Source organism: Sceloporus undulatus, chromosome 1, assembly GCF_019175285.1.
Source record: "Sceloporus undulatus isolate JIND9_A2432 ecotype Alabama chromosome 1, SceUnd_v1.1, whole genome shotgun sequence".
NCBI classification, from domain to species: Eukaryota; Metazoa; Chordata; class Lepidosauria; order Squamata; family Phrynosomatidae; genus Sceloporus; species Sceloporus undulatus.
The window spans coordinates 128,252,522-128,279,134 of NC_056522.1; the positions used below are offsets into that span (position 1 = coordinate 128,252,522).

Genomic DNA, 26,613 nt, shown 5'->3' on the forward strand with positions numbered 1-26,613 from the left:
CATCTCCGCATTTAAAAAGAAGTCTTTATTTTTTTTTAAGCTGGGTTGGAGATTGAAGGGGAAACAGGGGGAGATTATGCAGAATACAGTTCTGCTACACAGGTCCAGATGGTTTTGTACATAGCTCTGGATAGAAGGGTTGTTTTTTTTTGCTGATTTTTTCCTTTGCTTTTTAAATGTCCTTTAAAAAAAACCCTCTCAAAATTTATAAAGTGGCTGTTAAAGAGAAAAATCTTCCAGGGAACTACAGCTAAACATGGCTTCAAATATGTGCCATGTCTAGTAAATGTATAGCAAGATCCATAAAGTTTTGTTGGACATACTACATCACTACTTCGTTGACCATAAAAAATACATATGCTATTCTAGTATGAGCAAAGAAGGGCCCATCACGTTTTAAACATATAAATAATGGTCAAACCGAATATATTATATCCAATATGTCTTAAACTTGAGATTCACTCCGATGTTTTCAAACAGAATTGATAGGACAATTTTTTATAGATCCGCTATATAATAAAACTACATAAATGTAGAATTGTCCCTTTCAACATATGAGTTTTAAACTCACAATCCTAGCCTCAATTATACAAGCTGTAATTCAGAGCTTTTTCAAAAAAGAGAAAACAAAGGAGGCAAATCATAAAGTCAAGAAATACAGGTGGGGGGGGGGGGGGAAGAGCCTGCCTGCATATGTCTATGCAAACTGAGGGCAATGTTTTATACTGGGTTAACTGTTATTAGGTATATCTATATTAATGTTAAGAAATGAGTTAAAGAAAGAAAAGTAAAAAGGGTTCACCAAGAAACAAAAGCAAAGGAAGACATTTATTTCACATACCTGCATCTAATTTCAGAGAGGAAGGCAGCTCTTTTGATAAAGTAGTGAAATAGCTGTGTAGTCCTTTGAATGCAAGCAGCAAACTGGCACAAAGTGTATGGTGGAGATTGTAAGCGTGATTCAAAAAAGGCTCTGCTATTATAAAACTGCTGCCCTAAAAACAATTTATACAGTTATCAATCAGCAATAGCAGCCACAACAACACATTTCATTTAAAGGTGAACAGCAAGACCCCCAAGTAATACAAATGGTATTCTGTGTACATACACAGCTTCAGCTACCCCATAAATTGCCCATGAATTCTGAAAAATCTCCAAAGCTGCAGCCATAAAGCACTGTGGTTGGACTAGCAAAAAAAAAATGTGATTACCTCCCATACACATGCTGGACATCCTAGTTCTGGGCCAGTTCTTTAATATACACTTTCTCATTACTGAGCTTTTTTCTGAACTTAAGACTTATTCTGAGTAATGAAAAGTTATTGAATTTATTAAAAAGCTTCGAAACATTTATGTGTGCCTCCCGAAACAAAGTGTGCCCCAGAGGCCACACAGGCCAATTAAATCATTTTTGTGCTCCTAGCAATTACCCCCACCCAAAACCCTATAATAGCAACTATTTTTTAAAAAATGAAAATGCCCAATACAGTGGGCCCTTGGCTTACGCGGGGATCCCCCCCCCCATGTAAGGCAAAAAACACGTATGCTTTAGCCCCATTGGATATAATGGGGCTCGTGGTTGTGCTGCAGCTGCGCACACGCACACACCATTCTTCTATTTACTGTGCAGCTTCAGAGTAAGCCTAAAACTACCTATAGCGAGCCCACATATGGTACGGGCTCACTGAATTGTCAAGCATCACTTCTGGAGGCATTCAGAAATGGCAGGTTAAGCAAGAAGTGTCACCCAATCCTCCACCCAGCCTCCAATAACTCTGCAACTGCAAGTAGATTTCCTGTGTCCCCCCCCCCATTGTATTTTTCAATTTATTTGGGGAAGGGGAAGTGCAGCCCACCACAGTTCTGCAAAGGCGAAAATTGATTTCATACATGCCCACTCTCTCTGCATGAAGCATCACATGAAAAGCAACCAGTCCATCTTTTAAGATAACAGAAAGCATTCATGCTGTGTAATGACAGCGTAACAGATATATTTTGCATTTTAGATAGTAATGCTGAATAATTATTCTTTCAAGCCTATTAAAAATATTAAAATCTTACATCAGCTGATAATTGTTTGGTGTAATTGTTGCCGAAGACAACACTTTCAAGAGAAGGAATCACAGAATCCCTGTTTTGTGCTGGTGCATTTCTGTTTAGCCAAGTGTTCTTGATTGGGCGAGGAAAGCTAAATACAAATGAGAACAAAATTAAAGCTTTAGAACAGAAATAAAAGGAGAATTAGAGAGATAGAGGTAGGAAAAAGAACAGCACAGCATTAAATCTTAACCTCAGCTATTTGTTTAGTGGCTTATGTACCCAGGTAGAAATGCAGTTGCATCTTCTAAATTTTGGACAAGCAATATGGACTTTAGATGGATGTAGGACAATGAGCCAATGTGACATAGTGATTTGAGTACTGGGCTAAGACTCTGGAGGCCAGGTTTCAAATCCTGGCTCAGCCATGTAAACAAACTGGGTGACTTTGAGCAAGTCACACTCTCTCAGCTTCAAGGGAAGGCAATGGCAAACCCTCTTTGAATCAACATGCCAGGAAAACCCCATGATAGGTTCACCTTATGGATGCCGTAAGTCAGAAATGACTTGAAGGCACATAGCAACAGGAGAATGAACTGGTTTCTGGAATCCAAATAAATGTGCAACTAGGTTTGAGAAGCAAACATAAAGTTGCACTAGCCACTTCTTAGACAGCAGCCCCCCATGCCATATCATTTTTGAAACTAAGGCAACTTTCCAAAAGCATTTTGTGAAATGGCAAGCTGTGAATGTCAGTCTGTGGCTTATATTAAAGACGCGTGAGTGAAAAGGAAAGTTGGCTCACATAAATGAGCTCTGCTAAATTCTTCCAATTTGTTCTTCCTGTAGTAGCTCATTCCTAAAAATCTCTCCTCTCTCAGATGAGGGGGAAGAGCCAGGGAAGCTCTTTTCCTTTAGTGGACTTCTACTTACTGTCCTCTAACTCCAAAACTCCAAAAGTGAATGCCCAGGCACTTAGGCGGGTTACAAACCGCCAAAAAATACGTATGGAATACGTATTAGGGTTAGGAAGGGGTGGTGCTTCCACACACCCCTAACCCTAGTACGTATTCCATACGTACAACATGGCGGCGCCCCTTCCACATGGGGGCCGCCATGTTTACGTATCGGACGCTGTGCGTCCGCACATGTTGCGGCGTCTATGACGTCGCGAGTCCGCCCCTGGCGCCTCGCGACGTCATAGAGGCGCCGCTTAAAGAAGCTCCATTTTGGAGCTTCTTTTTTGCTCCGCAAGGGAGCCGCGCGGTGTGGCTGCGGCGGCTCCCTTACGGAGCAGGCGGCGGCGGCGGCAGACCGCCTCAAAGCGGCAGTCTATAACCCGCCTTAGACATCTCTTTAGTACTTCTTTAGATACCAGCCATTACTTTTTCCCCTGTAGATTACAGAATGCTAAACACTCTACTATTTCATTAGGTACTGTTCTAATAAAAGCCTAACCGATTAGCTTCTTTGGAAAAAGTTAGATGCTCAACAAAATAATCTTATCCCGTGCTTGCAACCAGTAGAAAAATCACAACAAAAACCTCAAATAGCTACATGGGAAGAAACTAATGTTAAATTGAAATGAAATAAAAAGAATATATCACATGTGAGAAGAAGCATAGTTTAGCTTATTGGCATAAAGTTTACAGTTTTTAAACAGCATAGTGGAAGGGACCTAGAGTATTCCAAGACGTGGAAAAGAAAACCATATAATGTAATAATGTTTCACTAGCACTACAGAATTCCTGTTCTCCTTCCAAATGCTTGTATGTTGCAGAGTTAGGCTTCTTTTAGTTGTCATTTGTTAATACAAGAACAATAATTTAAGTAACATTAAGACAGCCAGATACATGATAACAGTATAAGAATACTCCATTTCTTACAAATTTGCTAGTTAAAGTTAGCTGTTTCCAAGTGATAAAACAAGTTGGAAACAATAGCTAGGACAGTAATAACTGGAGACAGCTATGGCCATTAGACCTGCAAATAGGCAAGTACAGTACACAGTTAAATTTCTGGTGCGGGTGATGGTACAGGAACATTAGGTTTGAGTACATATGAAACTTCTTTGCATCATCTCCCCTTGACTGTTACAATTTATTCCATCAACCAACGTAGCAGTAACCACATATTTGCTTTTTGCTTGTTTGCACAGGACTTGTACGTTTTGTAGACTAGATTGTCTACAATCTCTCTATATATGGTACAGATCTTTCATGGCTAGCCCTTTTGTGTCAGGCAAAAATGAGCATGGACACACATTTGGTGTAAGAGAAATGAATTTTAAATGTCGTAATATTGTAGGTACTTTGGCATTGTTTTCCTTTGCTCCCTCATTTATATCCTTCGTTGAATGTCCCTAGGTTTTACCCTTGACTTATCCAAGGGTCTTATGAATATCTATAATTTTGCCCCTAAAGCCTGCCCTCGACTTATACATGAGGTCGACTTATAGTCAAATATATACGGTAAGACATTTGAAGAAGAAAACAGAAATGCCACTGTTCAGAGAAAGCACTTAACTGATACTTAACCTCCGAAAGAAAAGGATTGGCTCCACAGCTATCTGCTGCAAACAGATCTCCCTGCTCCTTGAACCATAGGAACTGCTCAAAGGGTTAGGAGAACCTGCTGAATTGGAGCAAGGGCACTGAGGGGGAAGATCCTCAAAGCCAGGCCAAGGCACCTTTCTAAGTGGAAGTACCACTCATGGAATGCAATCCAAAGTGTCTGAACACTACATAAATAAATTATGCAGATTCTCAAGGAAAATTTTAAGTCACTCCTCCAATTTGTAAGTAGAACCATCAGAAGAAAAGAAAACATACAAAAGATTTCTATGCTCCGTAATTACATTGCCCTGTTTCTTTCTACAGTGCTTTCTTAGCATCAAAACAATTAAAGTTATAGCAGAAGTAGTAATCACGTTTCAGATTTCATACTTTTTTTTCAAGAATAGAACTATAATCTAATCACCGCAAAGATGGTCCTGGAAGAAGCCTCCAGTTTATTTCAGCTGAGGAAAATTTGCTTCCATGTTAACTTTTAGCTGCTTCAGCTTGTGTTGGTCATACTAATGTGTTCCCTGGCACTGTACCCAACTTTTCAGTATTCTTATCATTCATACAAATATGGGGAACTGAATTTAGTACATAGTGATTTGACTTAAGCTGAAACACACAGAAATCAGCATGGATTACTCTTTTCTGTGGCTCCCACAATAAGCTCTTGACTCTTAAGATGTTTTAAAAGATATTATACAGAAATATACAATCTGATTCCCGTATCCACAGGGGATATGTTCCCAGACTTACTGTAGATAGTGAGAACCATGGATAACGGGGAACCCATATTTCTGCTGGAAGTTGATCATACAGTAGCACTGGAGGACCCCCAGATACCTAGAGACCTCCGCCCTTCCAGGTGTGGATAAATAAAACTACAGGTGTGGTTTTAAAATTGTTCAGTTGTTTTTAAATTTATACATTTTAATGCTTTTGTATTGTTTTTAAATTGTATTGTTTTAAACTTGTTGTTTGCCACCTTCAGTCCCTACATTAGGAGAAAGGCAGGATATAAGTAAATACAATAGTAATAACAATAATCACATAGCTACAGGGGTTGGACTGTAATTACTTCTAAAATCCAGTGTGTGTGTGTGGGGGGGGGTATTATTTTTATGTATTTATTTCATTTTTTGCCACTTTTATCCCAATATAGACCTACCAGCACCACAATTCCTGTATTACAAAATAAAAAATAAAAAGATTATAAGCATGCTAACCAAAATCAACAAGACAACCTGTTCCTCATTAAAAAAAACAACAACAGCACATTCTCCAGATCCATGGGACCAGTATCTGCAGTTTCAGTTACTGGCATCTGAAAAAATATGTTCTCTCTAGGCATTTTCTAGATCCTCCAGGGTGGTTCTATGGTACACTTCTGGCAGAAGTTGACCATAGAGTTGTGCTTGAGAACACAGAAATGCCTACAAGATGTTCTTTCTAGGAATCTCTAGGTCCTCCAGTGTGACTCTATGGTCAACTTTCCCCAAAAGTCATTCATTGCCACAAAAATCACTATAATTATGCATTTCCCCATGGATATGGGGGTCATACTGTATCCTACTTAAAATGAGGACAGAGGTTTTACTGACAGCCATGTTTATGAGGGTTAGTGCTCTGTGAAACTGAACTATAAGGTTTGATATTAAAATGAGCCTCTGCAGCCACCATGCCATTTCTGTGGCCCCCAAAGCCTGCTAGGGGTACAAAAATATTTTCATCCCCCCCTTTCTTTTGTCCTACAGTGCCTTGAAACAATGCCTCGGGTCATGGAGGCATTTTTGTCATATTTCTCCCTCACAGGCCATTTTAGACCAGGAATAAATAGAAATGACTCTCAAGTCACTACTTGTTAAAAAAAAAAAGGGGGGGGGAGACATCTATAGGGTCTAAAATGGCCCACTTAGATATACCCAGCAAACCTAGCAAAAATCCTACACACAGCTCCTAGAAAGATTTTGGATTTTTTTGTATGTGGCCTTCCAATGTCTTTGTGGGGGGCCTAATGTAGCCTCTGCCCTCTGACAGTTGTCCACAGCTGCTCTATGTGCTATTGGTGTTAAGTGCTGTCAAGTCAACTTCAATTTATGGCAAATCTATGAAGAAGAAACCTCCAAATGATCCTGTTAATAAGGTCCTGTTCAATTCTTGTAAACTCTAAACTGTTGGTCTAGCGTTTACAAGAACTGAACAGGACCTTAGTCACTTGAGGAGTGTAGCTATAAGATACAATTCAAGTATTCACCATTCTGACTGTGTAACTATTGTTTTAAAGACGAGATAAACAAACAATAAATAAGAATGATTTATATCTTATTATATTACTAAATCTGAAAAAAGTGTAAAATGTCAACCTTTATATTAATTACCTTATCAATGGTTGGTGAAGAGCAACTAAAGAGGCGTGGACTATAACAGAAATGACAGAGAGGTGAAAGTAATCAAACATGACATTGACATAGTGATGAAGGCCTCGTTGTAAGGTAAAGTGCAACTTTAGTGTTCGGCTGCTAATTAGCTGCAATGTATTCAGGTCCTCTGGCCTAAAAAAATAAGAGCACAATCACAGTCACCATTTTGAAAGTAATAGTACTATTACGAATGCTTAAACACAAACCGTGGCTTTTGCACTGTGCAGTTACTTGTTTGTAAAAAAATTACTCATCCAGAATTAATAATCTGATGTGCAGAACTTTCAATGAACTAGTGGAGTCCCAGCCACTGAAATGACTGGAAGCCCCTCTATGCACACAGAAGATGTTTAATCCTCAGTGAAATCTACATCATGTACATACATGGAAGTGCACAGACTTTGAGAATCAAATGGGATCAAAAAAATCTATAAATAATACCAACAAACATGAAACATAACTTAACAAAAATGTTCAAATCCAAGCATTCATGTCTAAATAATCTCTCATAAAATTACTTCTCACATTAAATAACAAGAACTTTCATGTTGTAATCCATATGTTATAACATACAGTCTAATCCAGAAGTTGTTTCGTAGGCAATTTATAGATAGATTTCAAAAATGCACATCCACAGACTTTACTACTTCATTAACATTAAGACCATCCTCACATGAGAATGAGGTTCAGTATATGGTACCAGATGTCGCTTTTGGAAGCTAAGCAAGTACAGGCCTGGTTAATACTTGGATGGAAAGCCACCAACAAAGACCAGGTGCTGTAGGCTAAATTTCAGAGGAAGAAACAGGCAAAACCACCTCTGAGGATTGCTTGCATAAGAAATATGAAATTCATGGGCTGCCAGAAGTCAACAGGCTAATTAAAAATTAACCGTCTAATTAAAAATAATAATAATTGTAAGCCATTCTGAGAACCTTTGTGGCTAAAGTGCAGGATATAGATACTCTAAATAAATAACAGGCAACTTGAAGATACACACATACACACACGTGTGTGTGCACGCCATTAACACTGAAACAAACAGGGAATTCCTTGCATATAATGGCACACATACAGAACTCTGAACGAAAGACTTCCTACTTGAATTAGCTATATCAAGACTGCAATATTAACAATAAAATATCATTTAATTTTGAACTTACGAATAATCTGTATCTGTAAAGTGTAAATCTAGAGAAAGCAGGAAATTCATTTCATTAAGAGACTCTTCGATCTAGGAAAAAGATTGAAAAAAAGATAAACATGATTTGTAATAAAAACATGGTTTATTTTGCAATTCTGTCTTTGCCTTATTTATTAATTTAAAGTGTTTGTATACTGCCCTTCATTTCTATTCAATTCTTGGGCTGTTCACAATAGCTTGAAATATAGTAATAAGATAGCTACAATAAAAATGAATAAAACTGCAGACAGATTAGTAAATAGCAATATTCTTCCTTGTCCCTAGTGGAATTCAAGATGTATGTGAATATAAAAAAATCCTAGATTATATCTGGGATATTTTATGATTGCAGGTTCTAGCAGAAAGGACTTATCTGAAATGCTATATTCCCTCCTCTGCTGGTTGGGGATATGATCATTCTTAAACCCCTTTCCATCTGTAAAGAGTGAGGCCAAAGGCACACTGGTTTAGGTAACCCAGGGACTCAGCTTTACACAGGCAGTAGGTATGTGCTGTAGGCTATCACTAGTTCTAGGAGTAGGGGGGGGATTAGTTAGATTTGGGGACATGATGGGAGAAAAAACAAGTTAGACAAAATACTATGCTCATGTGGGACAAGTAGATTGTAATAATGGCACAAAACCATACCTACAGATGATATTATGCAGTTATTACACATCCAGCACAATCAGTGGAAAATCTCAAATGTCTGGGCTCACTTTCTCTCTTCAGTGACAAGGGTCAGAATTCCTTTTCTCCCCCACCACAAATATTTTTATTAATTAATGGTCAGAATTCTGACCAACTCTGCAACCAATTACAGCCCATGCCCCAAACCATGGAAGAGCCAGCTGGGAGATAGCAATCTCATAAAACCAAGAAGCAAGCTACGTTGTTATATCATCACAATCCTATTCCTAGCTAAAAGGAGGAGATTTTCTCATGCAGGAACTCTGGCAATGTAGAAGCATTTTGTACAAGTTTCAAACAGTCAATGGCCAAAGGGGGAAAAAAGACACAGAGGGCAGATGAACAAGTCCTATTGCTTCAGAACCAAGGCATAAACAATGACCACTAGGAATTTGAATTCCACCTCTGCACCAGCAGCTGAAAGGTAAAGCATTTAATCAACAAAATGGAACCAACAATGTACAAGAAACCCAGCAGATACTCCAAAGCATGGAAGTGCCTGCCTTCGAGACAAACACAAACACACACACCTCTAAAACCTTCCAGAAAAAGAAATGAATATGCAAAGCTCTTCAATTTCTTCTATCCTTTCCATGCTATGACCAACTGTGTACTAGTTAAATAGCCTCCCTCTATTCAGCAGACAACAGTCTCTCACATAAGATTAAATATATACCAATAGTTTAAGGGAGGTCCTTCTGCTTATAAATTTTCAAATTCAGGGAACCTGAATGAAGAATGCAGCCACTCACATTGTTTGGTGAATACCTGGCATGCTGTTATTGCTATTGCCACTGCAATATTGGTAGACTTGATTGTGTAGAGTCACTTAACATCTCAATGGGATCCAAACTCTTCTTTTTAGAAGTCATATTCTATACATCTGCCTTTCAATCATGGGATACATCTTATGTATGTACTGATCCTGACTGCTCCTAGGTCAGAGTATGTGGTATATGTACACATCTGTGTATGTATTGGGTGGGCTGCTATTACTGTGTTGGGTGAAATCCCTATCATTTCTGTTACTATATACTGCCTGGCTATCTTTCCTTGCATGGGCAAGATGAAGGTGTATTGATATACAATTCTGCAACTACCAGGGATGCTACTGGAAGAGCCTGTCATTGTCACCATAACAAGAGACCTATTCCGCAAGATCCGGGAAATCAAAGGAAATTTCAAACCAAGAACCGGGACACTCTATGACAATAAAAATAACATAATTCAAGACCAAGAAGGAATAAAAAGATGTTGGATGCAATAAACAAAAGAGTTATATAAAAGAACTGATAAAATGAAAGACATGTGAAACAAAGCCATATGAAGATGAACCCCAAATTCTAAAAAGTGAGGTAGAAGCTGCAATAAGGGAAATGGTGAAAACAAATCACCAGGAACTGATGATATCCAAACTAAACTGCTGCAATCAATCTATGCTGACAGAGTAATCTACAAACAGGTATGTCAGCAGATATGGAAAACAAAACATTGGCCAACAGACTGGAAACAATCCATGTACATCCCTATCCATAAAAAAGGACACAAAAACCTGCAGCAAATATAGGACCATAGCATTACTCTCCCACACAAGCAAATTTATGCTCAAAATTCTGCAACACAGACTCCAACCATACATGGAGAGAGAAATTCCAGGGGTCCAAGAGGGGTTCGGGAAAGGAAGAAGCACTAGGGACCACACTGCAAACATACGATAGCTAATGAAGTGCATGAGGGAATTCCAAAAGAAAATCCGCATGTGCTTTATAGACTACAGCAAAGCCTTTGATTGCATAAATCATGAAAGGCTATGGAGCACCCTTAAATACATGGAAGTACTAACACATCTGATAGTCCTGATGAAAAATCTGTACTCAGGACAAGAGGCTAATGTCAGAGAAAGAGCATGGTTCCCAATTGGCAAAGGGATTAGACAAGGCTGCATCTTATCACCCTACCTGTTTAACTCATATGTTACTGAAAGAGTCTGTCACTGTCACCAGAACGAGAGACCGATTCCACAAGATCCGAGAAATCAAAGGAAATTTAGTAAAAAAAAAAAAAGCAGGACAAAGGAGGAGGATTGAAAATAGGAAGAAGGAAAATCAACAATCTAAGATATGCAGATGACATCATGATACTAGCAGAAAACCTCCCGGACCTGGAACAACTACTAAGGAAGATCAAAGAAGAAAGTGCAAAAGCAGATGTACTGTTGAACATAAAGAAAGCAAAAATAATGACCACAGAGACTCTACATAAATTCAAACATTGATAAAAATGGGGACTGCAGCCAGGAAATCAGAAGAAGATTAAGAATGGGGAGGGTCGCTATGAAAGAACTAGAAAAGATCCTAAAATACAAACTTATACAACTGAGCACAAAATTTAGAATCATACAAGCCATTGTATTCCCTAATAGCATGTATGGATGTGAGAGCTGGACAGTTAAGAAACAAGATAGGAAGAAAATAAATTCATTTGAAATGTGGCACTGGAGAAGAGTGTTGAGGATGCCATGGACAAAAAAGACAAATAAATGGGTCCTAGAGCAGATCAAGCCAGAAATCTCCCTGAAAGCCAGGATGGTAAAACTTAGACTGTCGTACTTCAGACACATCATGAGAAGACACGACTCACTAGAAAAAAACAGTAATGCTCGGAAAGCTGGAGGGAAGTAGAAGGAGAAGAGGAGCACATGCTACATGGATGGACTCAATTAAGGAGGTCACAGATATGGCTGTACAGGAACTAAGCAGAGTAGTGGAGGACAGGGGGTCTTGGAGATGTCTCAACTACAGGGTTGCCATGGGTTGAGATGATTCAAGGGCAGGTAACAACAATCTTTCTTTGCATAAGCAATGTGAAGGTGTACTGATATGTAATTCTGCAGCTACCAGGGATGATAGCAGAGGAGTCTGTAATTGTTGCCAATATCATGCTTTTGACATCTATTATTGCGCCATCAAAAACTATGTACGTAATGCAGGACAGGATCATGACTATGTTATGCTTGCCTTAGTAATGGCGTAATGGTAATCTGCACAGTTAAATTTGTGGACTGACTATTTAACATGTTTAGGTATGTTAATAGTTAAGTACATGCAAGAGAATATTACCTTCCTTTCATCCAGCAGCATTTTAACTTTGAAGATCATAACATCATTCACAGACACCTCCTCATTTTTGTAAAGAATCTGAAAGGTTTTACTACAGACTACATTGTCATGGACTGATGCTGGAAAGGCAAGATCAGCACCTGAAGATGATAATATGGATTAGAGATAATCAAGATTTAAATGTCAAGATTCTGATTCTTCTTACAAAAAGGCAACTAATATATTCAACAAATTAATGTTTCTAATAAATCATTTTCATTTTGTCATTGTAATAATAATAATAATAATAATAATAATAATAATAATAATAATAATTTATAGCCCGCCCAATCACAAGGAATCCTTATGTATGCTTATTCAAACAATTTAAACCTGTTGGCCATCAAATAATATTAACTTAAGTTGTTAAGTTAAGGTCTTGGTTAAGTTCACAGATAACAGTATTATTACAGTCGGCCCTCAGTATCCATGGAGGACCCGTTCTAGAACCCACTGCAGATACCAAAATCCATGGATGCTCAAGTTCTATTGTTCCCAATGGGGGTGTGGCCACTAGGCTGCACCACCACTGAGGACAATGGGCCTTCACTGGCTCTCACTCAGGGATGCCTTCCTTTCTCCTTCACATGCAGTGAGAGGGAGGCAGGGGGCTGCTGCTGCTGCTGCTTCCTCCTCCTCCATCCCTCCTTCCGCTCACCGACGGCAGGTGGATGGCTGGACACATCCAGCCACCACCATCACTTCTTCTTCCTCCTTCTCTTCATCCTCCTGCCCCTCCTCCTTCTCCTCCCTCCCGGCTCTCACCAGTGGACTGGCGGCTGGCAACATCAGACCGACACTACCGCCGCTTCCTCTTCCTCTTCTTCCTCCCTCCCTCCTCTCCCTGGTGGCAGGCGGGCAGCTGGCGGTTCCTTCTTCCTCCCACCTCTTCCTCCTCCTCCTCCTCCCTTCCTCCATGCTCTCACTGGCAGGTGGGCAGCTGGCAACATGGCACTGCCGCTGCTGCCACCATTTCCTCTTCTTCCTCCTCCTGCCTCCTCTCCCTCTCTCCCTTCCCTCACCAGCAGCGGGCAGGTGGCTGAAGGCATGGGGCCGCTGCCACTTCCTCTTCCTCCTCCTCCTCTTCCTTCCTGTCTTTTCCTCCCCCTCCTCCTCTTGCCTCTTCCTCCCAGCTCTGCTTCCTCCCTCCAGGCTCTCACCGGGAGCGGGTGGGCAGCTGGCGGCATGAGACTGCAGCTGCCGCTTCCTCCGCCACTGTCGGCGCCACCTCAATGTGGGCTTGCTGCCCACGGTTAGTCAACTAACAAATATTTACTCTGCTGACAGTGCTTCTACAGTTACTACTAAAAACTCAAATAGTAATGAAAAATATTCACACTTACTCGCTGCATGTAACAAGCTTGCTTCAATTTTGTGTGGAACTCTTGGAGGAATTTTCATAGATACACGAATCTGGTAAAAGCTGCAACGGACAAAATTATTTACAAAGTAACACTGTTTTATCTTGCTCTTTTATTTATTTAAAACTTTTTACATGGTTTTCACGATGGCTCACAAATTCCTTAAAAACGCATCATAAAAGCAATTACCAATCCTCCAGCAAATTGCAATACAGTTAGAAGCAGTTAAAATAATTCAGCACCAACAAATCAAAGGCAGCAAAAAGAGAAAAGAATATAGCCTAAAATACAAACCCAGTTACACATATTACACATATCAGAACACCAATCTAATTTGGATCTCTTCTAGTGCATTAGGGAAAAAATACAGCAGTCAGGTTGCTGACTTGGGCAGCTTATAGGGAGCTTGTAACTTCCTTGCTAAGACAGCTCCAATGGCTGCTAATCCATTTCCAGGAAGAATTCAAAGTGCTGATTATGATCTTTAAAGTACTATATGGCATGGGTCCAGACTATCTGAAAGCCTGTTATCTCCCTCTGTAAGCCTGCCCAAGCTTTAAGACCTGTAAGAGCGTCCAACTACCACCATAGCCACATTTGGTGAGGAAATGGGATAGCCCCTTCATTGTGGCTGTTTCTAAGTTGTGCAGTTCCCTTCCGTGGGAGGTCCTCTTCACCCCATCCTGCTCTCATTTTTCTGGCAGGCAAAAACATATATATATATATATATATATATATATATATATATATATATGGTTTTTAAGCTGCTGCAGCAGATGGAGTGCATCCCTCTTTCTTCAAAGATTGTGCCCAAAGTAGCTCAAAAATATATCAAATGAGCAGCATTATGACTCTATGGTTCGCTATTTTTCTGTTATTCAGCTTCTTTCCACCAAGCACCAACTCCAGCTTGGATTTCAAGCAGCAGGTTCATTATACAGTACTCCATATTGATAGGATGGAGCAAGTCAAGTGGAAGATGCTCTCACAGAGGAGTTTGGTTTATGCTGGACTTGGATCAGAGCCAGTACAGACATCCTGCTACCGGCCCTCCAAGTCACCGCTTGGAGGCTAGCCCTTGCGACATTTGGAACATGATTTATGGTTGATTTATGATGACATTCATGATGGATTTATGACTCCTGTGTAAGCATTGAAGTTGTGGCCATCTTTTAACCCAACATACCATGTCCAGCCCTTGCTCTGTCCTGGTGCAAATACTCAGCTCTTTGATGTTAGTCTCTCCCCATCAAACACTCTGGTGTCCTGTACTGAACATGAATCCTTCATAGGCCTATTCAGAAATAGGTTCTGTTAAATTCACTTGTGCTTATGTTAAAGTATATGGGCACAGTATTGGAGCCTTAACCACAATAGTCTTCTATGGCAGTGCATCCATCCATTCAACAGGGGATGTGCATAAAAGTGAGTGACCATATTCAAAGGGAAGGATAGATACTGACATGTTCTGCTCATCATCCTAATATGCCTTATTGTTATGGTTTGCATTCAACATTTTCACTGTCACTTTCTCAGGAGAGTTAAGCTTATGAAGAGAGTCTTCTCTGATCACAGCAATCCTTCTTTTAACCAATTTAACTATTTAGAACCAATAAAATAAATTTCTCTCTTAACACTCCCATAAAGTTGTATGAGTTTCATTAAATTTTATGGGAGAAAGGAAAGAGCAGCAATAGGTGACACTGCTGTCCATCTTGTTCTCTGCACAGTCACTTTCTGCTCCCAAATCTCCGCTCCATGTTGCAGTTCAATTATTATTTCAAGTAATATCTAGTATTTCAAATAATTCATCCATATCAGTGTTCCCCAGAGAAATTAATGGAAGTCATCCCCTTCTATGGTCCACCAACAGAATTTTCATAAACATTTTGTACCTATTATGCAACAAACATTTGGCTAATAATGCTCCTGGTCAGTACTCCAACATATTTCGCATACTCATTAGTATGGAGTTAATTAAAAATTATCTCTTCATACAATTTAATTAAGTGACCCTACAAGCAAGCATCTAAATTATGCTGCGGAAGGAAATGCCTCATGTCTTTTTCAGATCACTTATCACTAATAATCCTAAATTCTGATTTACTTCTCACTGTCATCTTAATTTCTGTATCACAATACAAGGCAGGTGGATTTCTGGTACACAGTGAAGATCTCTACTGTATGATCATTTTAAATATGCAAACACTTATTTGTATGTTATGGTAATATGATAATATGAAATGTGAACTCAGGACAAGTATGCTAACAAGTTAAAATTCAATTCTTGACCTCTCAAAATAGCAGCCAAATTACAACAGGGCACAAAACATTGATACTGTATGTAGAAACTATGTTTATGAATTTGCAAAAACAGAAATAATTTAGGGATCCATGTTTTGAAACAATATAATTTACTAAACAAAGTAACTGTTAATTTAATCAACTAACACTTCAATCCCAAAATAAAACAGCCCTTGATTTAATCTTGGTACTTAGAAACACAGAGGCAAAACCGGAAGCACAAGAATTCCCACACCACACTTCCTCTTTGGAAATTAAAAGTTGAAAATGTTTTTTCCATGCAGTTTCTAGCCAAATGGTACAACAGGCAACTGAAACTAGCTGTGTTAAATTGATATTCATTGTCAAGAATAGTTTTAAAATTCTACACTCTAACAACACTTAGTTTTTAAAGTTATGTTGGTTTTAATGCTTTCATTTTATTTCACTATACTTCATTATATATTTGCTATATTCTATATTCCCCAAATTAAAAGATACTAAAAGTATTCCTTTTCTTTAAATAATAAACAATAGCTTGAATTTACCGTGCCCTATGAAGAGCGGCTTATTTAGCCTGGAGATGAAAAGGTTAAGAAGTGACATGATACTCATATTTAAATATCTGAAATGATGTCATACTGAGGATGGAGGAAGCTTGTTTTCTGCTGCTTCAGAGTCTAGGACATGGAACAGTGGATTCAAGCTACAGGAAAAGAGATTCCACTTAAACATTAGGAAGAATTTCCTGATGATAAGAGCTGTTCGACAGTGGAATATGCTGCCTTGGAGAGTGGTGAAGTCTCTTTCTCTGGAGGTTTTTAAACAGAGACTAGATGGCCATTCGTCAGGAGTGCATAGCAGGAGGTTGGACTGGGTGGTCCTGGTGGTTTCTTCCAATTCTATGACTTTATGATTCTAAATGTGATCTCAGACTGAAGAAAAATCAAATACTTCTTTTAATATTCTCTGATCGTGTATATTTTACAATGTGATTTAAGAGACAGTTTACAAAAAACAGATACCAGTGTTTTAGAAAACTGACAGCTTAATGAAGTAACCAGCTAAAAAATTACTTTAATAAGCCTGGATAAAAACTATAATCACTGTTGATGTTTTTAAAACAGTGAAATCTGTTTTCTATTCAACCATCTCCGTGGATGTCTGTCATAAGGTATACAAGATAACAGTATGGGCTAGTTCCACCAATCTTCAGTTAAATTATTCATTTGTTATTTTGCTCTCATTTACTATGTATGCAGCACACAATGAGGCAGAAATCTATCAATAAAATACTAAATGGGTAGTGCTAGTTGAAAGTGAAGGTTTTACAGCTTAAAATAGAAATGACCTTTGACTTCATCTAACTAGTTAAGGATGCCTCCAGTGGCTTAACTAGCTTTTTCAGTATCCTATGGCTCATGAAGGAAAATGAGGATTAAAAATACCAGGCATAGCATGGCACAGTAGTACATAATCAAAATACAGCGCGCCTGCATCATACGCGGGTGCGCCTTACGCGGACTTGAGTTTACGCACTCAAGCTGCGGGGAGTGCGCAGGGCGGAAGGGGCGGTGCATCCCATTCAATTGAATGGGCACATGCGCCCATGGCGCCTGTGCGCCGCCGTGCATGAGCCCCATTGTTTTCAATGGGGCTTGAGCATAGGCAGAATTCGCCTTACGTGGAGGGGTCCGGAATGGATCCCCCGCGTAAGGAGAGGGCCGACTGTATGTCAGTAAAGCTCATGAGAGATTAAAATAGCTGCTAAGTCAACAGAAACAGGGTTCACTTTTAAAATCAAGTTGAAAAGGCACATTTATAGTGAAATAAGACGACAAAGGCCCAGTTCAGAAGCAATGTTTTTGGTTCAATAAACCTTGTGTATTCAACTGGAAATGACCATTGTAAACATGAGGACTTGGACCAAAAGTGAGAATTTGTACCTGCATGTTTCCCTGTGCCCATGTTACATTGCTGTTATTTCGTTTGTTAACCTACAAACCTCCTATTACATTTGAACTCAAAAACTGTGGTTTAATCTTGGACTATAAAGCGGAATATAAAATCTGACTCCCTGACTCAGGCTAATGAAAAAGGCAAGTCATTCTATTTCCGACACTAGGCACGAAAGTGCATTGATCAAGTATTGAAAAGGCATTTCCTTGGCTCAAAAAGGCCACTTTAAGTCAAGAAATTTGCTTGGTCAGGACAATAACTTTCAACTGGAACATATTAGTTGTAAAATTCATTTATATTTTATTTTTAAAAAAATACTTGACAATATAGAAGTATAGATCTCTGCAAATTTGCTTTTAGCCTCAAATTTGGATAGAAAGCGAGGGCATAAGGTGTGAATAACCAATTTGGCATCAAGATCAGATTTTCCCATGATGGACTGGTTATAATAAGTAACAAGCCAAGGAGCCTTGGGAGTCCTGGCTCATTCTGTATGAGCAATGTGGAGATGCAAATAGCCTGGCAGCTCCCACCTACAGCAAGAATGAGCTCCATGGTTTATTTACCTGCATAAAAAACAAAGACCACGGAGCTTTTGCTTTGTTCAGTCATGCTGTTTGAATGCAACTACAGCTCTGTCCCAGTGTGGCGTCTCTCTCTCCCAGCCCCCACTTATTATTAACCTTTATTTATAAAGCGCTGTAAATTTACACAGTGCTGTACATACAATCTTTTTAATTGGACAGTTCCGTGCCCTCAGGCTTACAATCTAAAAAGAAACGACACAAAAGGAGAAGGGAGTGGTGGTAGGGAAGGGGATGAGGGCCAGCAGTTCTTCTCTACCTTCAAGGCCTGGATCAGGGGAGATGGACTGGAGGGAGGGCTTGGGTTCTTAATGGATGGTTAGTTAATCACTTCCACAACAAGCCAAAGAAACTACAGAACAAACCCTGGATTCTTTGTTTGGCTTCTTGGGATGAATGTGTGCAAACTCCAACTGAAGCAGCACCTACTGCCTGTGTCTGGGCAGAACAAGAAACAAGTCAGATGAAAGCTCTCAGGTTTACTCAGCCATTCCTGCTGCAAATGGGAGTGTTTAGGTAGTCCTCTGGCTTCTTGTATCCTACAAGCTACACTGACGTGTCAACATACATTAATGTAATTATGACTGATTCAAAATTTAAGGTTTGTTTTTTTTAAAAAGGGATGGTCCTGAAAAACCAGAAATATCTATAAAGATTTTGGGGGATCCAGTATAACTCAGAATTCTAGGGCAGAAAAAGTTTTTTTTTTTTGGGGGGGGGTGCAAGAAAAAACTTACATTATTCAAAATGGGAAGAATCATATAATCACAGAGTTGGAAGAGACTGCAAGGGCCATCCAGTCCAACCCCCTGCCATGCAGGAAATCTAAATCAAAGCATCCCTGACAGGAAAGTGATGTCAAAAGAGCTGCACCGTAAGAAATGGAATCCAGACTTTCGATCATTTTATAACGAAATATCAACATTGTGGACGTTAAATAAATATCCAAGGATTGCAAGTTAAACAAAACTTGATGATCTTTTGAAATATGTCCTCAATCGAGCAATGATGCGAGACTGATTTTGAGATTCCCCCCCCCCCCCAAAAAATAGAAGTTTTAGAGTTCTATAAACAAAATAACTAGAAATAGAAATATAAGGTGCAATCTGATTCACACTTACTGGAATTCAATAGATCTTGCTTCTAAGGAGATATGTCTAGGACTGCACCGTAAAGCTGCAATCTGACACATACTTACTTGATCAGAAGCCTTATTCAATGGGTATTACTTTTGAAAATTCATGCATAAGACAGGATTGCAGAGCTCCTATAAGTCAACTTAAATTACTCAGATCACATAATGAAATAATACCTACTCTTTACAGATTGACAAACCACAACAATGCTTTGAGTAATATTTTTGCATTCAACAGTCATACTCAAATTTCATAATTATCACATTCAATACTCAAGTCTCATAGTATCACTCCCTGAGATTATGGTCTGTAGTAAAACCATATTGAATTAGAGTAGCCTCTTCTGTAAAATGCTAAGCTAGAAAAACTGAATGCCAACAATTCCCTACTGGATATCTTCTCACCACTTGGCAACCAAAAAAATTAAGTTACAACCCAAGCACCATGATATGGCCAAAGTATGCATTTGAATATGGAATAGCATGACTCCACAATCCTTTTTTCCCATGTGGATCACAGAGTAAATCAGTTAAGCATCTGACCAAGGACCTTCAGAAAATTATAACTGCAACCATGTTGTACCTTCCAATATGTAGTAGACACCTATAATACCCAATTTTCTGTAAACCAGTTGCAGAAGCTTCCATGGCTCAAGCTCAGTACTTTGAACACTAAAATTCTGAGGAAGGGAGGGAGAGCAGGTGGTGATGAATCAAGAAGACTTGCATCCATGCCTGTGAACCAAGCCCATGTTGTCTTTGTATTCCATTCATGAGAAATCTGTTATGATATAGATGGAGTTTCAATTCATGATACACTAGCTTTAAATTAAAATGTCTGCAGAATTAAAGGTTAAATGTCAAGTGTTAATAAGCATAATTTCTTTTCTTTCTTTTTTTAAGTGTTGGCCTCTTCCTGCCCTATTCCATCCTCAAACCCTGCATATAAAATATTATTTCAACCTGCCTTGGATCGCTCTTGTATAGAACCGTAAACAATATTTAGTGGGAAGAACTTCTACAACTTCATCTGCCACATATATTCAATCACTTATTAATCTTCTTTACAAATGTACTTCAACAGTAATACCACTACATAAGTTGTTTATGAAAATATGTTACTTACCCTCTTTGAAACAAATCCACATTATAAAATTTATGCAGTTCCACGGAGAATTCTACCATTGCTTGTACTTCACTCATTTTTATGTAGATACAGAAGCTGAGGAACAGCTGCCAGCACCTTATTTACTGGAGAGAAGGACCATAACACACTTAAGCTGTACTCTTACCAGACATGAGCCATTAACCACATTTCTGCTCTTAACATCTATGGCCTTAATGAAAATGTGCTACATGATGCCTTGTGATTCAATATCTACCCCAAGTTTTAAGATTAATCACTACCACCAGAATGGTCATCAGTACAGATACAGAATATAAAACAGAGGAAGAAATCATTATTCTTGCTTAATGTGGTAACCATGAGCACACCTGCTAGGACATAAGCTCCACTTAATTCAGTGGGAGCATTTGCAAGTGAAATATGTTTGGGATATGGGTGCAAACAAATGTTTTACTCTTGAATTATTCTTAGAATAGCAAAGTGTTCCATATAAAGACTTAGGGGCTGTGCAGGCCACTTCTGAAGAGGCAGCCTGCAGGCGCCTCCATTATCATCAGATTGGGGCTGTGGCAACCGCATGCCATGGCTCTGATCTGGCCTTTCCGAGGCGCAAAAAAGAAGCCTCAAAATGTGGGTCCTTTTTGTGCCCTTGAAAGGGCACCACAGCCACTGGCACAACAGCTTTACAGTGCTCCTTTGGTGCTGCATCATCTAAACGCAGCACCAGGGGACCACCATGACACCGTGCGCCATCTGTTGCGGCGTCAGGGCATGCGTCATATGGACGCCACACCCTGACTCGGCCCCCCAGGCTGGCCTTAATAACCAGTCTGCACTGGCTCTTAGTTAATCTGGGGACAAACACATTTGCTGTCACTTCTTTTTTCAGCTACAAAAATACAGAAATCCTAAATCTAACCACACAGAAAGGATTCCACCTCAGCCTAGGCCTCTTTGGACATAATGATAAACTACAGTTGAACATATGGGTGTAGAAACCTCTGACCCTCCCAATGATTTGGAGTACAACTACCATAATTCCTTATCTTAGGAGACATTGAATTGGAGAAAGGTAAACTGTACTGCAAAATGTCGGAAGAGCCAAAAGCTCTTTGTCCTTAGCCTAACAGTATGTGCATTTCCATTCATTCACTCCTCTATCCACTCTCTTATTCCAGTGCAGCACTGAGAAAAGTTGGAAGTTTTTCCTTCCACTTTTAATCTAATCAGATTTCTGAATTACCATCTGAACCTGGGAGAATTCAATTAGTTGAGTGCTGACATGTTTTGAATCAAAATGGGGACACCGAGAAACAAGGGGGGGAGTCATGATAACGCTCAGTATCAACTAAAAAACACCATCATCCTAAGGTAACCTGTTCCAGCCCAGCTCAGTGAGAACTGAACTTGCTCAGTGGCCAGGAAGAGATATGTGCTGGTATAATAATCAGAATCTCCTGTTATGCCAAAGTATATACTTCAATTGTCATTACAGAAGGAGGCATTCATTACCTCCTTGAACAATAAGCCCAAGCTAACAGTGTTTGGCTGCACCCATGAAATCAATCAGTGGCCAGTGGAGGTGGGAGGACCCCCAGATACCATCCAGCTGCAGCTGGGGGGAGAGAAAATGTTACCATACCAGACCCAAGCCATTGCCTTCTGTAAGTCTGGAAGAGCAATGTTTCAAAACTGCAACTCAGTGGTGCCCTAAATCTCCGGGTCCACAAAGTATACTGACTGCGGGGTGAGAAACAGTAGCCTGGTGTAAGAATGCTGATACAGATTTAGGCTTGCTAGAGTTTATACATGTCTCATCTTATATGCCAATTAAAAACAGGATTGCCAGCAACCCATTTCTTCAGTTTTAAGGGCACACCCATCAAATCAAGAGTGGACCTCCTGCAAGCTATTACTGCATCCTGCAACACACTGCTGTATGTTTCTCTTATCAAGTGTAAAACACTTGGGTTGGTTTTTTTTTTTGTACAGTTTCATTCATTTCATGTAATACAAACATGCAAATGTCTGTATTAAGACTGAATTTTTTCCCTTAATAATTTTCCCATTCAGCAAGTAAAATATAAATATTCTTCTCACTTTGATACAATATAATATTAATGATGCAAAGGGTGTTACTAAAGCATATTATTGGGGCAGACATTATATTATTAAAATAATGTATTTTCTTTTTACCTCTAGTAATAAATAATCCATTTTAACGCAGGTAATAAGAAGTCTTCCATTCCCCCATTTCTGCTGTCAAAAGCATGCTGCTTGCTCTGCAAGTAAAGGAACTGAAATTATTGTACATCTGTATTCAAGCAATATACCTATATAGTTTGCTCTAATTTTCCTGTTTTTCTTATCTTTTTTTTAATAACCCTCCCCAACTTTAGCTAAAAAGGCAATTCCTAATAATTGCTAAATGGAACAAATAGCAAGGCGTATATATGGTAGAATAATGACATGTTTTAAAAAACCAACCAGTTAGTTTACTGCAATTTTATATATGAAAACAGATTCAAACAGTACGCATTTTAAAGAACACCTATGCTTTCACATGTCAATGTATGGTTTAAATCATATGTGTAATCCATGCTCCTCCAACCACCATCTTGAGGGGGAGAGAGGCCTGGCCTGAAGACAAAGAGCCCTCCTCCAACCACCATCTTGAGGGGGAGAGAGGCAGGCCAGCAACAACAGGCCTCGCCTGGAAGACATCATTTATTAATTAATATCAATTATCAATTAAGATCAATTTTATCTTGTATTGTAATGTTTTAAATTTTGTAAGCCGCCTTGATCATATTTATGGAAGGGCGGGGTAGAAATAAAATTTATTATTATTATTATTATTATGGTTTACATTAATTACATTTATATATGTTATGTTCTACTGAACAAACCACAACTTAGATAGTTTCCCTCTCTTTTCAGTTTTACTTTTTACAGTGACAGGTTTCTCTGTGTTCCTGTATCTGCTCTCTGACAAAATGGCTTAGTCCAGTGGTTCCCAAACTTTGATCTTACAGGTTGCACTTCAACTCCCAGAAGTCCCAGCCAGTTTGGCCAACTGTCAAGAATTCTGGGAGCCAATGTCCAAAACATCTGGAGGACCAAATTTTGGGAATCATGGGGCTAGCTGAATGAGTCATTCGGTATGCATCTGAAATGTTATCTGGCATGAAGGCTAAGTACAATTTGCACTAGCCATAGTTCAGCATTATACTGAAAAAAGACCTCCAAGCATAAGCACCATATTAAATGTAACACAGTGATCTATGGTAGAATTTCATTTCATTCTCTTGTCCTAAAGAAAGTGTACAGCTCAGTAGAAAATAAAATACTGTATATAAGAAATTATGTTGGTGGTGTTTAGATGGAATTTCTGATCCAAGCAGAACATATTCACTAATTCAGAATGCATAAAGATCTTATCACAAGGAGAACAGATGGAAAATAATGATTTTTTTTTAGGGAATTACATGATCCTTTGAATTGTAAATAGGTTGTATTTTTCTTTTCAGAAAATGCAGAATTCTGGCTGTTGAGTCACAATTATAATAACCTATGAGCTGAAAAAACAAGTCCATAAATTGGGACTATAGAACCTATTAGTCACTAAAAATGACCAAAGCAAGAAAAATAAAAGAACATAGTGTTGGCAGAGATACAAAATACTTTGAATGCCAATATCCATTTGAAAATAAAGCTGTTTAAGCAGATTTATCCTCAGTGTCAGTTAAATGGCACAAAGGGCTTCAAACCCCTCAGCTATTTGAATTAAGCTGTTTCACAGCAAGAAAGGCAACTTTAGAGGATGACCATTTGTTGTTGGAGTTCAAAAAACAATAAGTGTAAAATATCCAAATTAAAGAAAACAACTCCTGTTACAATTAAATGGTAACTGCAAATGCTATGGAGAGGTCTTAGCTGGCTGAATTCTTCTCGTGTCACTTTTAATATATAGTTCTAACCTGTAACAGGTGGATGGGGGGAACAAAATTCAAGAGCTGTGTTTGGATGTAGCATTTTTTTGTTGTTATGTGCCTTCAAGTCATTTCCAACTTATAGCAACCCTAGGGAGGGTTGGCAAGATCTGTTCAGAGGTGGTTTGCCCTTGCCTTCCCTTGAGGCTGAGAGAGTGTGACTTGCCCAAGGTGACCCCATGGGTTTCATGGCAGAGCCCGACTTTGAACCCTGATTTCCAGAGTCCAAACCTGGAAACCACTACACTGTGCATGGTACACAAGTCTCAGTGAGTCCAAGCAAAGCCATGGGGTCATGAACTCCCCCTCCTTTATCCTCTTCTGACGCTTATGGGACAGAGAATAAGCCAACATTCAGTTTTACTTGAATTGAGTTCTAGCTTGTTATTACAGTCAGCCCTCCTTATCCATGGATTTTTTATCCATGAATTCAAGCATCTACGGGTTAAAAATACTTTAAAAATATACATATTTCCATAGGCAAACCTTGATTTTGCCCTATTATATAAGGGACACCATTTTACTATGCCATTATATTTAATGAGACTTGAGCATCCATGGATTTTGGTATCTATGGGGGGTCCTGGAACCAAACCACAGTGGATATCAACGGCCCACTGTATTGTACCTATTATTTTATCTGCGCCTATTATTTTATCGGTACAAGTTGAGTCTCCCTTATCCAGAATTCCAATATTCCAAAAGCAAAACTTTTTTCATAGGTGACTGAGATACTGTCATCTTTGTTTTCTTTTGGCTTAATGTACATAAATTTTGTTTTATGTACAGAATTATTAAACATACTTTATATAAAATTACCTTAGGCAAATGTATAAGGTGTATACGAAAAAAAAATGAATTTTATGTTTAGAACTGAGTCTCATCTCCAAGGTATATCATTATGTAAGTACTGTATATGCAAATGCAGGTACCCCAAATTCAAAGAAAATCCAAAATCTCAAACACCTCTGATCCTTTTTGGATAAGGGAGACTCAACCTGTATGTTATCCCCCCCCCCCCAAAAAAAAAAAAAAGATCCTGTAAACTTCATGAATGTATGAACTCTTAGGGAAGCTGCATTTCTTCTCTCAAGTCTGGCAAGGTACAAAAAGGCAACTTTTGCTGACATTGTCAAACCCAGCAGCATTCTTTTATATTCCTAGTCCACAGCTGTCCAGTGACTCATATGGTAATAACAAAACCTTCAAGATAGCTTGGTAGCTAATTGTATAGCACCAGTGTAAACTGTGCCTGACAGTATGCTCAATTTACCAGCTAAGCTGCACCTGCTGCCATCCCAGACTAGACTCAACAAAATTCTCACACAGAGGACATCTCAATACTCTATGAAGCTGACTCTGTTTCAGAAGCAGAGTAGGTATCCACAGATGTCCAAAAATTCCAAAAGTGGGGCTGCTGAGGGACGGGAAACAGTTGCGCTTCCTTTCCTCTGCCAGCCTCTGAAGTTACTCTGTCTCTCCGCTTCTGATAGTTAGAAGACAATGTTTTGACTGGCCTAAGAGACACTCCTCCCCATTTTGCTAGGAAGCGCCCACACTGAGTTTCTATATTGGCTGCAGAAGCGAGTACAGTACAAGTACAGTACTTCCCTTCTCTGCAGCTGGCATGGAAATGAAGAATACAATTCTCTTAGAGAGCTGTTAGCATTTGTAGAGGCTATTAGATTTGTGTATTTTTTTAGACAAAGAAGAAATATAAATAGTAAAAGAGTTCTCATACCTAGGATCAAACATATGAAGACTGAGAATGGGGAGGACAGCTATAAAAGAACTAGAAAAGATCCTAAAGTGTAAAGATATACAGCTGAGCATGAAAGTTAGAATCACACAAACCATTGTATTCCCTATTACCTTGTATGGATGCGAGAGCTGGATAGTTAAGAAACCGGATAGGAAGAAAATAAATTCATTTGAAATGTGGTGCTGGAGAAGATTGCTCAGGATACCATAGACAGCCAAGAAGTCAAACAAACGGATGGTAGTAGTACAGATCAAGCCAGAAATCTCTCTGAAAGCCAAGACTAAACTAAGGTTGCTGTACTCTGGCAACATTATGAGTAGGTATGACTCACTGGAAAAAACAATAATGCTAGGAAAGGTGGA

At 39.1% G+C, this 26,613-nt stretch overlaps 1 protein-coding gene across 5 annotated transcripts in view; it reads right to left on the reverse strand.

Moving 5' to 3' along the window:
- FAM135A (family with sequence similarity 135 member A) overlaps positions 1-26,613 on the reverse strand; it is a 76,581-nt gene that overhangs the window by 33,392 nt on the left and 16,576 nt on the right. For all 5 annotated transcript variants that reach the window (XM_042469607.1, XM_042469576.1, XM_042469601.1 and 2 more), the window contains exons 2-9: positions 22,694-22,779; positions 20,498-20,622; positions 13,393-13,472; positions 12,011-12,150; positions 8,182-8,252; positions 6,977-7,150; positions 2,062-2,188; positions 842-995 (exon numbers count right to left, since the gene is read on the reverse strand). In XM_042469607.1, the coding sequence (XP_042325541.1) occupies positions 842-995; positions 2,062-2,188; positions 6,977-7,150; positions 8,182-8,252; positions 12,011-12,150; positions 13,393-13,472; positions 20,498-20,574 (823 nt within the window). In that variant the 5' untranslated portion in view covers positions 20,575-20,622; positions 22,694-22,779. The remainder of the gene's footprint in view (positions 1-841; positions 996-2,061; positions 2,189-6,976; positions 7,151-8,181; positions 8,253-12,010; positions 12,151-13,392; positions 13,473-20,497; positions 20,623-22,693; positions 22,780-26,613) is intronic.